The following is a 15,849-nucleotide window of genomic DNA, read 5'->3' as shown; positions in this document are numbered from 1 at the left end:
TGGCATTGGTTGTGTTGCTATTTCTGAAACAAGATAGTAAGGATTTTTTTTAGATGTATGTTGCAAGCTGTTGATGTATGTTGCAAGCACATGAACTACTTGTCACTCACTGAGGGCCAGGTCAAAAGGCTTTATTTGCTCAATGTGCAAGTCAAGTTGGACAGTTTGTGAAGCTAATTGACAGCATAACTAAGTCATAGAATTAGAAAGTATAAATAGGCTGCTGCGTGAAAATGAAATTACTATGTAAAACCTTGTGCTATCTACCACCACAAAGAGAAACAAATTAACTTTGTATTGCTTGGCTGACATAAAGCATGTAGATCAACAGTTAATTCCATTTTTTTTCTTTGCCCTTTGAAAAAGAGGTTACTTCTAGCTTCTAGCGTCAGTATTGTAATTCATTAATAATATTGCAGTAGTACATAAATATACAACATTTTCCTTCATGGCTTTAATACATAATCAGCCTGATTGCACCTTCTTGTGCTGAGATCTTTAAGCAGTACATTTTAAGCTGCTGAGATCTTTCTGATACGCTTATAAAGTTGGCACCAGACCAGGTATATTTCTAATAGGATCTATTTATGATGCTTAGTTATCTTTCCTGTAGTGAGTGATGCACTAATAGTACATAACTATTTTCTGGATAAGGCTGGTCTGTATCTGTAATCTGTTTCCAGCAGCGGTCAGTCAGAAGCGGAATAAAATGGTGACAGTCCTTATTGATCGGCCCAAGTACTTGGAGCTGCATTGTGTGTGCGCACACATTGAGGGGTATCATTCAGCTGTCACAGGCAGACAGACGGGTCTGTATAATTTGTCCTGTTCTTACTTAAAACCTCCTAGGATCTGGAGCACACCTTATTCTTGTCACGTGCACCTGATTCATCCTTCTTGTTTTGTAATCATGAGGAAGGGAGCTGAGATCCTTACACAAGTAGACAAGAAAGGACAGGCTGGTACGTGTGTTTGCTTTGCGTTGGAGGAGAAGCTACCCCTGTCAGCTTGTCTGGTAGTAGAAACACAAATCCACTTGCTAGGAGCAACTTTGCAACTCAGCAAAATGCCCAGCAGCACACCAAATCCCCTCCCATTGAGGACTTAGGAGAAGAGTCTTGTACCTTGATGAACTTTGGAGAAGGCGGCCCAAGTTCTCATCCTGCATCAGATATTGGGTGAGGTGTGGCGTGTGTATAGTGTCACTTCAGACATTCAAAAAATGGCGTGCATCTCTCCTGCAGCTTCTGTATGTTCTAAAATATAGTACAATTGAAGGAACCTATCTTCTACCCCACTCCTTGAGTTCTTTCTGTGTGCCCTTGTTGGTGGTGACCCAGGTATTGGCTGGATACTGAGCTGAGCCAATACATATGGGGCCCTGATGATAACATTTTTTTAGATCCAGTTTTTTTGTCAGTGTATATGATTTTATCCACAAATTCTGCTAATTGGTGGCAGAGCACATCTGCTTTGATACTGTTATGACATGTAATACCCTAATAATGATTGATATTTAGAACCCTTTGGCATTCATTAAGGCACACATGCTAGACCTGTTGAACTGTCAAGGCAAACCCCCTAAAATATTCATATTTTGACTGTGTTTCCACTCAAGCTATAAAGTGGAATGTCTGTTTTAGATTTATTCAAGAGTACTTTAGCGGGGTAGAAGTTAATAAGCTGTTATATTTTAAAGCAATACAGTGACTTGCTGTCCACATTACCCTTTGTTTTCATCTGAGTGTGGTATTTTTTATCAAGCATCTGAGTTTGAGTTTAACTAGATTTTCTAATGTGCTTCCCCAGGACGATGCAAGAGGTTAAAATGCCTCTCTTGACAATGGAAGAACCTTTTGTAACGTTATTTGAAGTTAGTCATTCCCAGAATTTTAAAAAAAGAATGTGTGTGTGTGTGTTTTCAGAGATAGTTACATATGTAAATAAAAGTGCTGTAAATGTGTTTTTCAGGTTAATAGAAGATGGACAGTTTGAAATAGTAACAGGAGGATGGGTCATGCCTGATGAAGCTTCTCCCCATTATTTTGCTTTGATTGACCAGATGATAGAAGGACACCAGTGGCTAGAGAAGGCACTAGGTGGGTACATGCTGGTGCCGTCTCATAAATTTGTTTTTATTAGCTGTGCTGTTTAATATTTTAAAAAGTAAGCTTCCAATTTCATTATTTTTTAGTTACATATTGCAAAACTGCAGTAAAGTTCTTGCAGGAAAGGTGTAAGTCCCATGTTTTAATTTGTGCAACTGTTGGTTTTCTCATCAAAGCTTGGATTTTAAACTTTTGTATCCCACCTTTCCACACAATTAGTTGCCACTATTTTCATTAGCACTTACTGAAGGAGTAATGCCTAAGCCCTTCAGATGTTGCTGTTGATGTTGACAGCACACGCCGCTCACTGGGCCACCCATAGCTACCAGAATCTATGGTATGTGATGTCAACTAAGCAATCTTTATGCTTCTGTTTTGTAGAAGTCTGTGTGTTTGTGTTTTATTATGTTTTATGAACAAACATCAATTAAAACAAACAGGAAGGAGGGCCAATAAGGGAACTGAAAAAAAAAGAAAAGTCTTCATCCACTGGAAGGAGACAATGATAATGGGAGACAGATGAGGGAGTTCCACAGTTTTGTAAGGTCAAATATCATTAGACAACTCTATAATGAAAGCAGATCTTGGTATGAAAACATTCCGAGATTTAATCTTACATCAGATTAATATTGTTAGTGAGCACAGACATGAAGCTGTCTTAGACTGTGTCAGGTTGTTGATCAGTCCATATCAGTACTGTCTGCTCTGGCCGGCAGCAGCCCTCCAATGTCTAACAGTATGTGAATCTAGGGTATGTGATATCAACTAAGCAATCTTTATTCTGTTGTACTGTAGAAATATATTATTTTTAACATATTTATTCTTTTTGTCAGGAGTAAAACCAAAGTCTGGATGGGCAATTGATCCATTTGGGCATTCACCAACTATGGCTTATCTTCTGAAACGTGCTGGATTTTCCAATATGCTTATACAGAGGGTCCATTATTCAGTTAAAAAGTATTTTGCAACCCAGAAGACACTAGAATTTTTTTGGAGACAAAATTGGGGTGTGTATTTTGTGTGTGTGTGATCTTGTGTCAGAACTTTGTGTCGTGTTAATCCAGTCAAAATGGAAGCGCTATGGATTAGTAGTACATGTACAACCTGTTCTACATGAAGTAGTATTTCTCCTGAAAGAGTAGGTTTACAGACTGGGAAGGGGAGAGGGGTGCTTCAGGACTCTTCTCTGTTTCTATACAGACAGGTGGTGGAGATGGGGAAGATTCTCCCCCCCCCCCCCGCACACACACATTATAGGCATATACACTAGTTGCACACTAATCTCTGGGGAAGGCATGCCTGGCTACTGTTGAGCATGCCCAGGCAATATCCAGATGGGACTATTGTAATACACTCTGTGAGGCTGACTCAACCCATACCTATCTACCTATTCTCTGAGATTATATGAGGGTTTTTTGCTGTGGGTACCCTTGTTGCTGTGGGTGTATTTGGTGGGGACCTGCAAGAAGATCTTCTCTGCAGATGCCCCTGCACTGTGGATTTTCCTCTTCCAGGAGCTCTTCTGGTGTCAACTAAAACATTTTATCTCTGGTTTTAGAAGTTTAATTGTTTTATATTTTTATGTGTGCTATGATTGTGTTTTACATTTATTCATTACATATATATGTTTTTCTGTTCTATGGAAAAATTCAAGGTGGCTTACAAAATTTAAAACATAAAATTACAAAATAGAAACAACTGTAAAAAACTACAAAATACCAGCAACGGCAGCCTAAAACTGTAAAACCTCAACCATGTATAAAATCTGCAAAAGACAGCAATAAACAGTTCACTAACAAAAGCAAAACAATTCAGAAAAAACAGCACAAAACAGAATTTTTTGACTGCTTTTTGGAATTATTTGCTGCTAGGCTGCATATAGAGAGAGCAAGGATACTATGCATTCTACCTCTCTTTGAGAGAGAAACAGTAGGTGGTAAAGGTAGGACACTGAGTGGTAGAAAGGATGCCTGTTAACTCCCCACTGCAGTACATCACCTGGTACTCAGTTTGTGCTTCCTGTGCTCTTTTGGTCTGTTGCCTTGACAACTGATGGGGTCATACTTCTTGGTCTCCATCTTCCTGTCCTGTGACTTCCTGTCATGTGCTTACAGTTCTCTGGGTCTTATGCTGCCACCTGGGAAATTAAGGTGCATCCCAGTCTGGAAAGGTTGAAGATCACTGGTCTAGATAACTCCCAGAAATGTATACTTACAAGAAACCTTGCAGTGTTGGATGGTTAATAACAGTAAAGTTAATAACAGTAAAGGGATGTTATAATACAAGATTTGAAGGAAGACCAAAGGAATAGCAGTGTATAGCCTGTAGAAGGCTGGGGGTTGGGTAAAGGAGAGAATACGGATTGCAACCATTGATTTTATTTCTGACTACTGAATCTAAGGCTCAGTGTGGAAAAGGTCAGGTAGAGAATGACTTTTAAAGTGCTTTTTCTTGAGTTAGCATCTTTGGAAATCTTTATGAAAGGAGGTTGACGTCTGTGCACAAGTGCTTAGGTTAAGAGGGTGTGTTCATGTTGTTATTTTTAAAGCTCTGGTGTTACGCAGCTCTGATTCTTCTGAATAGTTTATCAATCCTATTCTAGTTGGTTCTAAATTGAATTTAGCCCTTCTGGGGCTTCTATCATATTTAATTAGAGTTCTCTGCTGCATGCTTTACTCAGGTGCAACTTTATTTCTAGTTAATAACCTTGAGATATTGAAATACATGTGATAGGTGTGTGGACATATACTTGGCAAATGACATTTGGTTAAGTAGCTCAAGTAATGGGAGCTTCTTGAGATGCAACATAATGTGAATGGTTTTCGGGGTGGTGAGGTCTTGGCAGTTGTTGCTAGCTTCTTGCACAGGCTTCTGTCTGAACATGGCAGACAGTTATAGCTGCTAAATGAACAGGAAGTGTGGTGTATGCCAGCTGAAGAAATGGAATGACACTTGCCTTGTGATGGCTGCTTCTGTGGAGGGGTTGGTAAATAATTCCTTATCGTGGCAAATCTTGGAAATCATGATGGGGGTTACATACTTTACACAGGCAGACTCTCTAATTGTGGCAGTAGTATGAACAGTAAAAAAAGAGTATAACTGAGCTAATTGCTGACATATGTCAGAATTCTGGCTCCGCTCCACAAATGTCCTGCTTTCCATCCCCAGTTGCTCCCTCTCTCTATCCTTTATGCATGGCGAAAAGCTTGGGTTTGTCATGCCTTCAGCCAAACCCCACAGAATCCCAGTTTGTGTCGAAGATACTCCTATTTACCCTGCATCTGGATGCCATTGGCATGTGCTTGAAGGATTCCCAGCCCAGTAAGCTTTCATTTGTGCTCTGCACATAATGGAAGGAGGGAAGGACTGTGCTAGCACAGAAAACCAGACATGTTTGTGCTTATCATGGAAACCTGAATGCAGCCTCTGTGAACTGGTTAAAGTCAGACTTGCTGGTAAATAGGCTCTATCTAGGCCAATCTATAATATTCTTTTTCTGCATCTTTATTTTGACATTTTAAACCTAGATATGGGCTCCAGTACAGATGTTCTCTGCCACATGATGCCTTTTTATAGCTATGATGTTCCTCATACTTGTGGACCAGATCCTAAAATTTGCTGCCAGTTTGATTTTAAGCGTTTACCTGGTGGCAGAGTCAACTGCCCCTGGAGAGTTCCTCCTGAAGCCATTCATCCTGGAAACATTCAGCACAGGTAAGTGCATGATGATATTAGTTCCAAAGCCAAACTTGGGTTCTCCAAATATGAGAATGTATAACTTGGAAGCGTTTAGTTAAAAATGGGAACAACTGATTATGGCAGAAAAAAGTAGTATTCTTGTGAGACTTGTCTGCCTCCTCTGCCCTCCTACATTGCTTAAAATAAAATTCTTTTAACACTGCTCAGGGGGGTGTGGTGGTTCTGCCCAGGCCAGAAACCAACACAGGAGGCTGGAGTGCTGCTTATGACCTAGCAGATGGCTAGCAGAAAGTCTCACTCTTGGAGACCTCCCAAGCCCCTGAGTCCTTTGGACCAGTTACTGAAAGAAAGGAGCTGGTTGATGCTTGACACAACCAGCTGGGTGTTATTGCCTTTGAACAATGATATAAGATATTGTTACCACTGCCCTTCAGTTGTTTTCTAAATGAGCATTGAAACTGAGTATGCCTATCTCTATTTAAAATTGACAGCTCTTATAAATTTGAAACTATGCACAAACCCTGGAAACAACCAAATATGATAGAACTGAAACATTCTTATCTACTCGCATATAAGTCTTGGGACTCAGATGATTTATAATTTTGACCTACAAAAATTTTAAACAACTCTGGCTATATAAATCTGTCTTTGTTAAATATGCATAATACTCGGTCAGCTTCTTTGGTGGGGGGGAATTCTGCATTTTAGTAGGCTTCTGCCAGAGACTAATACTGTGTTTTAGTAATCCAGCTCCTTCTATTGAACAGAATGGTCTTAAAATGTTTGTTCATCTTTAAAATGAACACACTTTGAAGCATTTCTGGGATAGAGCTGGTCCTAGCAGTTCTATGGGAGAAATACACTACACGCTTTGTGGCTTATTATTTTATCTTTGATTGTAGCTGGGGATGTTTTAACTATTATTGTAAGATAACTTGAACGAGGCAGAAAGGCAAGATAGAAGTGTTTTAATAAATAATAAACAAATGCTTGTTCTTGTTATAGAGTTGAGTATGTCACAAGCATGGGGTCAGCTTGCCTTGTATGGACAACACTAAAAAACCCCGTACAATGCAAAATTTAGAGAGAAAAATTGTGTGTGGATTCTGGGGTATGTGAGGGCAATGTGTGGTGAGATCTATAGCATATTTTTACTGTAATCAGCTTCATCTGTACATGAGCTGAGCAACTGCTAGCGTAAAGTTTCTTCCTGCCTTAAAATGTCTAAATGACAGCCTAGTAGGTTGCAAAGTTCTTCTGCTGTGTATGTTCATTTTCTTTGACACAGATTTTATAAATAGACTCCATTTAAAACAAACAGTTCATCTGGCAGATAATACTGCAATGTTTGGTCTTGTTCTTATTGATTAAAGCACAACTATAGTAAAGCTGTTGTACTGTGGACACTTCTTTGAGTGCAAGTTGTATTTTTCACACTGGGACTTGCACAAAACTAGCTCAGGATTCTTGGATTAAAACAAGCTCTTGTACTCTGTGACATATGAATGCAGCCGTCTGATTTGTGGTAAGTAAACAGAGTGTGATTCACCCAGGTGCCTGGATTCGAATGTTAGAGATTCCTGTGGTCTATTTCAAACCAAGAATCCTTAATCACAATATGACTGGGAAAGAAGAGAGGGAGGAGCAAAGCAAGCTCCAAAAAATGTGCCTGTTGTGGCAAATTTTGGCTTAGGCTTAAATCCAAATGTGGCCCCACTAAAATAGAACTGTACAACACTAGATGAAGGTGGTTATTTTGAGATATTGGTTTACCCTTTTTTTTTTTTTTTTTTTTTTTAGGGCATGGATGATTTTAGATCAGTACAGAAAGAAATCAAAACTCTTCCGTACCAAAGTTTTGTTGGTTCCATTAGGAGATGATTTCCGCTACACTGAAAGTACTGAATGGGATCAACAGTACCAGAATTATCAGAAGCTTTTTGACTATATGAATTCTCATCCTGAGCTGCATGTTAAGGTAAGCTAAAAATAAATAAATTAAAGACTTGGTCATGCTAAGCCAGCCTTTTTCTGATTTCAGTGCTTTCAATCTCAAGCAGTTTTTTTTTAATCTTGATGAAATATGTGGTCTGTGGTGGAAAGAGATCCAGAATGACAGCCAGTGCGATCCTATGCAAAGTTATTCCAGTCTAACACCCATTGACGATCAGTGGAATTCATTGGAATAACTAGAATTGACTGGAATAACTGGAATTGATTGGAATAACCATCAGTGGATTGACTGGAATAACTCGGCAGATGTGTCTGCAAACAAAGAAAGTCATGGACAGCACGTTATGGTGGCCTCTCTTCACAGACTGTAAAGATATGAATATGTTCAGATTTTTGTACTTATTAAGCTGAGGGAAACTTCAGGTTATACATAATACAGTTACTAGGCTGTTGACCAATCCATTGTGGTCATCTCATATTCAGCCTGTACTCAAGCAGGTACACTGGTTGCCTATTGGTTTCTGAGTCAAGTTCAAGGTGCTGGTTTTTACCATTAAAGCCGTAAACAGTCTGAGACCTCCATACTTTCAGGAACTCCTGTCCCTATATTTTCCCCCGAAGAATGCTTCTTTCCTCTTCCTGTGGCCTACTGGTGGTGCCCCGCTTATGGGCGACTCGATTGTCCTCAACAAGGGCAAGAGCTTTTTCATTAGTGGCTCCTGCCTGGTGGAACTCTCTGCCAGATGACATCCAGGCCCTGCGGGATCTTTCTAAATTATGTAGGGCCTGTAAGACAGAGTTGTTCTGCAGGCATTCCACTGAGGTCGGTCGAGGCCAATTTTCCACCTTAGCAGTAGTGCCTGGTTTTCATAGCAGTCTGGGATGTAGGTTTCTGGGTGCCTACTGATGATGTTTTGTTTTGGTCAGGAGATTTTACTATCTTGTATTTTTAAGATTTTGTATGTTTAATCATTGTTGAATAATTGTTTATTGAGCTGCTGTGAGCCTCCCAAAGCCCTTCAACTCAGGGGAGGGGTGGGGTATATGTCTAAAATAAAACAAATATAATGTGTCTAGCCTCTCTGAGCCCCGCTTTACAATGGGAGGGCAGGGTATAAATAAAAATCTTTAAGTTTGTATTTCCCAATGGAAAGAAGAATTCTGATTGGCAAAAAATAGCATTAAAGAAGGATGAAAATTAATCCATTATATCTAGGTTAGCCAAGCAAAGTTCCCAAAATGAAAGGATTTATGAAATAAAATAGTTTGCCATATTGAATTTATTTAACCTGAAATGACTTTCCAGTTGTTCATATAAAAGTTAGCAGATGGTGTACATGCTGAGACTTGCTGTTCTCTCAGACACTTGGTTTATTTTCCTTTGTGTTTAGATTCTCTTTTATTTTATATGAAATGTTTTGAAAACAATTGACTGGTGCAACTTGAATGTGACTGCTCTGAAATTGAATTAGGTAAACACAAGATTCTGAAATTAGTTTTTATTTGTGAATATTTTTGCTAGCTATTTTATCCAAGTTTGAGAAACTTGTGCTTATCGTCATGGCATCTAAGCAATCCCACAAGGCACTGTACAGTCAGGGCCATGGTGCAAAACCTTCAAGAGCTCTGGCAGGAATGGAAAGAGCTCCTACCTCTCCCCTTGGCCAGATAGCATCTAGTGACCATGTGTTTAAGGGCAGAGGCTATGACATCTTGCCTTGTTCAGTTCTGAAGCCATAGATGTCAGCTGAATGAAAGCCTTTGTACATTGTGATGGATTTCTGACAAGAACTTTCTGCATTAGTATTTGTTTCTTCAATTTGTATCACAACCTGTTTCTTTGAGAACTCATATCACAGTATACCAATGAAGTATTTGCCGACAACTTGATAGGACAAATTGACCTATCAAGTTGATAGTTGATAGGACAAGTTGTCTGTGTGAAGTGTAAGCCGGTATCTGCAGGACAGGGAGAAGCAGGAGGAGAGGGCTGGAGTGTTTCCCTCCCTCAGTATACTGTTTTGCTTCACATTCTTCTCAAGGGGATGCATAACCAGGGAGGCTCTTCCTCTCTGGCTTATTTGTCATTTCCAGCTCAGCCAGCATCTGCCATTGAACCCATCATGAGGTCTTCCTGAAGGGACAAGGGCACAGTAGACCATGTTCCTTCCCCTCAGGCCAAGCTCTTTGGAGTGTGCATAACTAAGCCCTACTCCAATCATGGGCGTGATTAGAGACTCACTCCTTGCTCATACACAGTGTTTGTCCTTGGATGATACATGAAATGAATTCAGAAATGGGATGTGTGAAAAAGCCCTGTGCTGCTTATGCCTTAGACTTGAGTTATTTCAAACATGAGTTATTTCAAATGTGGTGGGCTACTTAAGTTCTAGCACAGAATGAAAGAAAATGGGTTGTTTAGGTAGCATATGACAGCTACCAAATTCTGAAGATATATTCTAGTTTATTTCTGACAATTTCTGTCAGGAGTTAACAAGCAATAAAGAGCAAAAAAGAAATGTCAAGTCAGTGTGGAGAAGAGGAGTATGGAGAAGAGTAGAAAGGACTGAGAGTAGGCCAGCCCAGAGCTTTAGTACTGAAATCAATAGGTTTTTTCCAATTAAAGTTTGTCTTTTAAGAGTAAAGAAATGTTCTGATTGTGTGCAGTTCAAATAATTTAGGTCATTTTTTATTTCCTTCAGGCTCAGTTTGGGACTTTATCAGATTACTTTGAGGCAGTACACAAAGCTGGGAGTTTGGATGAAAAGAAAGGCAATTCAGTGTTTCCTGTTTTGAGTGGTGATTTCTTCACATATGCAGACAGAGACCACCACTACTGGAGTGGATATTTTACATCACGGCCTTTCTACAAACGACTGGATAGGATTTTAGAATCATACTTAAGGTAAGTGGAGGATTGTACTCTGATGCTGTAATAACATCCACACAACACTTTTGACATATTAATTTCTCATTTGTTTCAATAAATTTTAACAGCAGACTGCAACTTTGTAAAAGAAGCAAATTCTAGATTTTAATGTAACCTGAAGATAATGGCATCAGAGCCATAACATGATGATGGAGATATCTCCATAACATGATGATGGAGACATGATAGAGGTGTATAAAATTATGCATGGTTTGGAGAGAGTGGACAGGGAGAGGTTTTTCTCCTTCTCCCATAATACTAGAACACGGGATCATCTGCTAAAGCTGGAGGGCGAGAGATTCAAAACAGATAAAAGGAAGTATTTTTTCACACAATGCATAGTTAAATTGTGGAACTCCCTGCCCCAGGATGTAGTGATGGCTGCCAGCTTGGAGGGCTTCAAGAGGGGAGTGGACATATTCATAGAAGGGGGTATTCATGACTATTAGTTAGAATGGATACTAGTCATGCTGCATACCTATTCTCTCTAGTATCAGAGGAGCATGCCTATTATTTTGGGTGCGGTGGAACACAGGCAGGATGGTGCTGCTGCACTCGTCTTGTTAGTGGCTTGCTAGAGGCACCTGGTTGGCCACTGTGTGAACAGACTGCTGGACTTGATGGGCCTTGGTCTGATCCAGCAGGGCCTTTCTTATGCTTATAGAATTCCATATTTTAATAATATGCTGTTCATTTGGTTGATGTTTTGGTTGAAATGACATTTACTTTGTTTCTTTCTGAGATCACAAATAACTAAGCTGAGCTTTGTACTTCTCAACACCAATATACCCCTCCCCTCTTGTCCTTCCACCATATATATATTCATCAGCTACAAAGAGAAGTGCAGGGCTGTTTCAGCCTACTCTTTAAAGCCACAGAAAGAGACAGTTGGATATACCTTTTTTTTTTTTTTTTGGCTAATCAGAAAAAGTTTTAATTTTTAACAAGACGCTGGCCGTTATACAGAACAGTAGAACGCATGCATTCATTTCATTTGGGGGAAGAGAATAATTTCTTCATTCCTGCAACACTGATTTCAGTAACCAAATCTACCCATTATTAGGATTCCACACCATTGGGGGACAGCAACCCCAGATATACATTTTTAGTACACTGTTTTCTGTCCTATGGAATCAAACCCCTGCTCTTGCTTGGGCTGCAAAGAGCACCTCATGACCATTCTTTTTACCTCCCAGGATGAAGGGGCTGGGATACTTTCTCCAGGCTACTCTTCTACTGTGGTCTAGCAAGACCCACAGTGATGAAGGGTAGGGTAGTTGATGTCACTGTGGCCAGTTCTAATGTCTTCTAGGCAAGTCTCCCATCACTGTTGTTCCCCATAGTCAAGGTTGATATATTTTGAGTACAGCATTGTCTAGCATTATCTTAAATGTGAGCTGTTCTTTTGAAAGGGGCTCAGGGAAAGTTCCTCTATTATGCAGAAGAGAGACCTCCCAAATATTTAAGATAACTTGTATTAAAAGTCAGTTCTGAGGTCACACGAACATGCTACTATACAGTAGGCCCATACTGTATATACCCAGTCACCAGACAAATTTGGCTTACTTGAACTCTCTTGATTACATGTAAGGTGAGGTTCTGATTGGATTACCTTGGTGTTCCCTGGCCATGTTCTTTTTGAGCCTAGCCCTGTGCCACGCAGCTGTGCACCTGCCTCTTCTGCTATAGAGCTGTTTCTACAGTGGCAGGAGGGGGCAGCAGCTGAGAGAGAGCATGGGTTCACTCAGACCCATGCAAATAGTATACCAAACAAACTAGCTGGAGTAGAACTGGTGGGTGCTCAGTCTGTACAGGGTGGACCCTGATGTGAAAAGATTATTTGAAACTAAAAGCAGGACAGATAATGAGTTGGATCCTGTGGTATATTTCCATGAGTGTGAGGATTCCCCCCCCCCCATGCAGTTCCCACCACACACCCCTCATGTAGCACAAAGTGCTGTTCCTGTTGGTGCCCTGAACTCAAGAGGCAGTACTTCAGGGAGTGCTACAGTGGCCAAATGGAGACTGGAAGTTCCATTCCACAAATGGTGTTCTACTCACACATTTTTGGAGCCAACCCCCCTTTTTTTGGTATCACCCCCCTCCAATGCTGGCAGCACTTAAGAGCCCAAAGGGATGCTTACACAAAAGTGAAGTTCTAACTCAGCATGTAGGGAAAAAACTCCATGTGCAATCAGAAGCCCTCGCTGTTTGTCCTCCATCTGTCTTGAGCCACTTTGGAAAAGTGCTTTAAAGATTTGGGGTAGAATGCTTTGTTACCGTGCGATATAACTTGTTGCCTGGGAAGACTGCTTAACGTTCATAAGCCTGATGATTATGAGGACTCAGTTTAACTCTTCCTCCAGTGGGACTTGTTATGCAATGGCTTTACGTAGAGCTGAAAGGAGCTGTTCAATGAGAGTGCTTATGAGGGTTTTGAACTTTTCAGCTCTGTCACTTGAAAACCCATCAAGCGCTCTTGAGTTAAAACATGGAAATAGGGTATGATGCAGATGGTAGCTGAATGAATGTTATATTGGAGAGAGGATTGTTTTGCTTTGGGTAACAGAACTGGTCATAATGCTAAAGATAAAGCTGGTTGTCAGGCATCTTGGTGTAGTACCTATGCAGTTTTCTTTAGGAGTTTGCAGATCTAGTTTCCTCTGTAATTTCAGCATTTACATTGATGTTATGTAATTAGGACACTCATAAAGAGCACCACTCTGCAGTCCAGTCCTTGAGTATAAGCAGCTTTGTCTTTGACTGGTGTTGGCATCTGATGGTATGTGGTGTTCATGCACCCTTTGGAAGCTGTGTTTGTATGGGGCTGGTGTTCAGTGCCACACTTTTGGGAGTGCTGCTTCCTCTGTGAATCTGTGATAGAAAGAAGGTTAGAAAGAAAACTTTGTACATCACAGTTTTGTGACCCCCCCACCAGTGTGCGTGATTTCTGACAGCCACCTCTATCAAGAATTCTAAGAACCAGGAATTGCTGAATACAGCCTTGTGTGCTAGGTCTACAAGAATCAAAAAGGGGGAGAGCAGAAAACTGTAGTGATAACATCAGAGTTAAGATTTGTTAGAATATTTTAACAACTGCTTTGGACATATTTTGCTGAACAATGGTATATAAATACTGTTAGTAACAAAAATCTCTTATTATTCCAGGGCTGCCGAAATACTTTACTCTTTGGCCTTGGTACAGTCCAAAAAAAACGAGAACATGAAAGCATTCCCTTCAGTGGAGCACTACAAATTGCTGACAGAGGCTAGGAGAAACCTTGGACTGTTTCAACATCATGATGCTATCACAGGAACATCTAAAGACTGGGTTGTTGTGGATTATGGAACCAGGTAAGGTCCCTGTGAACAATATTTAAATGCAGTGGGTTGGATCGAAACACATCTCCTGTTTCACAAAGGGGAAGGGGGGGTGATTGTTATTGACTACCCTCTTCAGGCATCCAGTTTACACCTCCATACTGTTCCCAGGGATCTTGCAACCCACAGGGTCCACTCCTTGGTAAGTACCAGACTGGAGCAGGAAGGTCAAGATGCAAAAGATCTTTTCCTTATGGTACATTGGAGCCACCCCCCTTTTAAATATTTTTTGCCGTTAGAACTAATTTTAAGTGGGGTGAGGGAAAGAATACCATCAATGTAGTCATCCTTGAGCTTGCATGCATGAAAGTCTGTTCAGAACTAGATGCAAAAACGAGTATTCTCAAGATTTATGCCTCAGGGAAAGAATGAAGTCATTCCTCTTTTCTGTAGATAATAGCATTGTGGTTTCTTCATGGCAATGGACAACTACGTAAAAAAATTAAACACTTTGGAAAAATTTTTTGTATGTGAGAATATATTATAGAAAAATATATGGTATTATCACTAGGTAGATGGGAAATATATAGACACATGAAGGTGCCCTTATATACTGAATCAGACCCTTGGTCCATCAAAGTCAGTATTGTCTACTCAGACCTGCAGCGGTTCTCCAGGGTCTCAGGAAGAGGTCTTTCACATCACCTACTTCAGTAGACCCTTTAGCTGGAGATGCTGCAGATTGAACCTGGGCCCTTTTGCATGCCAAACAGATGCTCTGTCACTGAGCCACAGTATAGCCCTCTGAAAAATGTTCTTTGCTTGTATATTTTGCTCTTTCCATCCTTGTTATATCCCACCCTCAAAGAGGAGAAGGAGGAGCAAGAATGACAGCCTCAGGCAGAGAGAGTTCAGTGGTAAAACCAAAGGAGAGACTGTAGTAGGTGTAGTTTGTGAGGGTGTAGCTGTGCAGAAAAAGAGCTCCCTGCCGTTTGACTTCTGGATATTTTGATTTCTGGGATTTCCTGCCTCTGCTGCTGTGACCTCAGTAGGAGCTGGTTGTTTTGCTGATTATCAGAGACGAATAGACCTGTTTCTCTGGTCACCCAAGACTATTCTTTTTATGCTATAGGTGCAGAAAAAGACCTTTTACCATCCTTACCAGAGGAAGAAAGTTTTGCTGAAATTCTGGGTAGACATAAAATATGTATTTGCCAGAGTTTTATTGACTTAGTCTTGTATACTTTTATACAAATACATCATTCTATGCATGTTACATCCTAATTGATGTTCAGTGGCCAAGTTGCACATTAGGAAATATCAGCAAATTGCTATTTTTCTTTGTCCTTTACGTAGAAAGGGCTTGAATTAAATTAAATCGAATTAAATTTCCCAAAACTGCAGTATCTATTTATATTTACAGGCTTTTCCATTCATTAATGAACTTGAAAAAAATCATCATTGATTCCGCCCACATTCTTATTCTAAAGGACCAAGAAATGTATAGTTACAACCCATCAACTCCATTCTTCACAATGGTGAGTTCTCAGGAGGCAAACTGAAATCACGGTGACACATTTTTTAGGAACTCCCGAGGCCCACATGTCCATGAAGAGGTGCTGTTACATGTTAGGTTTTCAATATGAGCATTCCAGGTGATAATTTTGACGTAAGATGCAGGGAAAATATAAGATTTTTGAATTGCTGATCTGAGGATTATTTTTTTGTATGTCACTCTCTGTGCTTTGTTTAAGGACTTCAGTGAAATAACTGCATAGGGCAGTTTTTATGGTGATAGTGTGAGCTTTTTTTGTACATAGATACTGCCTCTTTGTCACC

The 15,849-nt window shown here is 40.2% G+C and overlaps 1 protein-coding gene across 1 annotated transcript in view; it reads left to right on the top strand.

Annotated features, from left to right (window-relative positions):
- The window catches only part of MAN2A1 (mannosidase alpha class 2A member 1), an 81,249-nt gene that overhangs the window by 32,393 nt on the left and 33,007 nt on the right, over positions 1–15,849 (top strand). Inside the window, exons 5-11 of the mRNA XM_056848549.1 lie at positions 1,972–2,099; positions 2,942–3,115; positions 5,636–5,822; positions 7,608–7,785; positions 10,463–10,665; positions 13,858–14,043; positions 15,434–15,548. Of these exons, the coding sequence (XP_056704527.1) occupies positions 1,972–2,099; positions 2,942–3,115; positions 5,636–5,822; positions 7,608–7,785; positions 10,463–10,665; positions 13,858–14,043; positions 15,434–15,548 (1,171 nt within the window). The remainder of the gene's footprint in view (positions 1–1,971; positions 2,100–2,941; positions 3,116–5,635; positions 5,823–7,607; positions 7,786–10,462; positions 10,666–13,857; positions 14,044–15,433; positions 15,549–15,849) is intronic.

This window comes from Euleptes europaea, chromosome 4 (assembly GCF_029931775.1).
Source record: "Euleptes europaea isolate rEulEur1 chromosome 4, rEulEur1.hap1, whole genome shotgun sequence".
Classification (NCBI taxonomy): domain Eukaryota; kingdom Metazoa; phylum Chordata; class Lepidosauria; order Squamata; family Sphaerodactylidae; genus Euleptes; species Euleptes europaea.
This window is presented reverse-complemented; position numbering and strand designations above follow the sequence as displayed.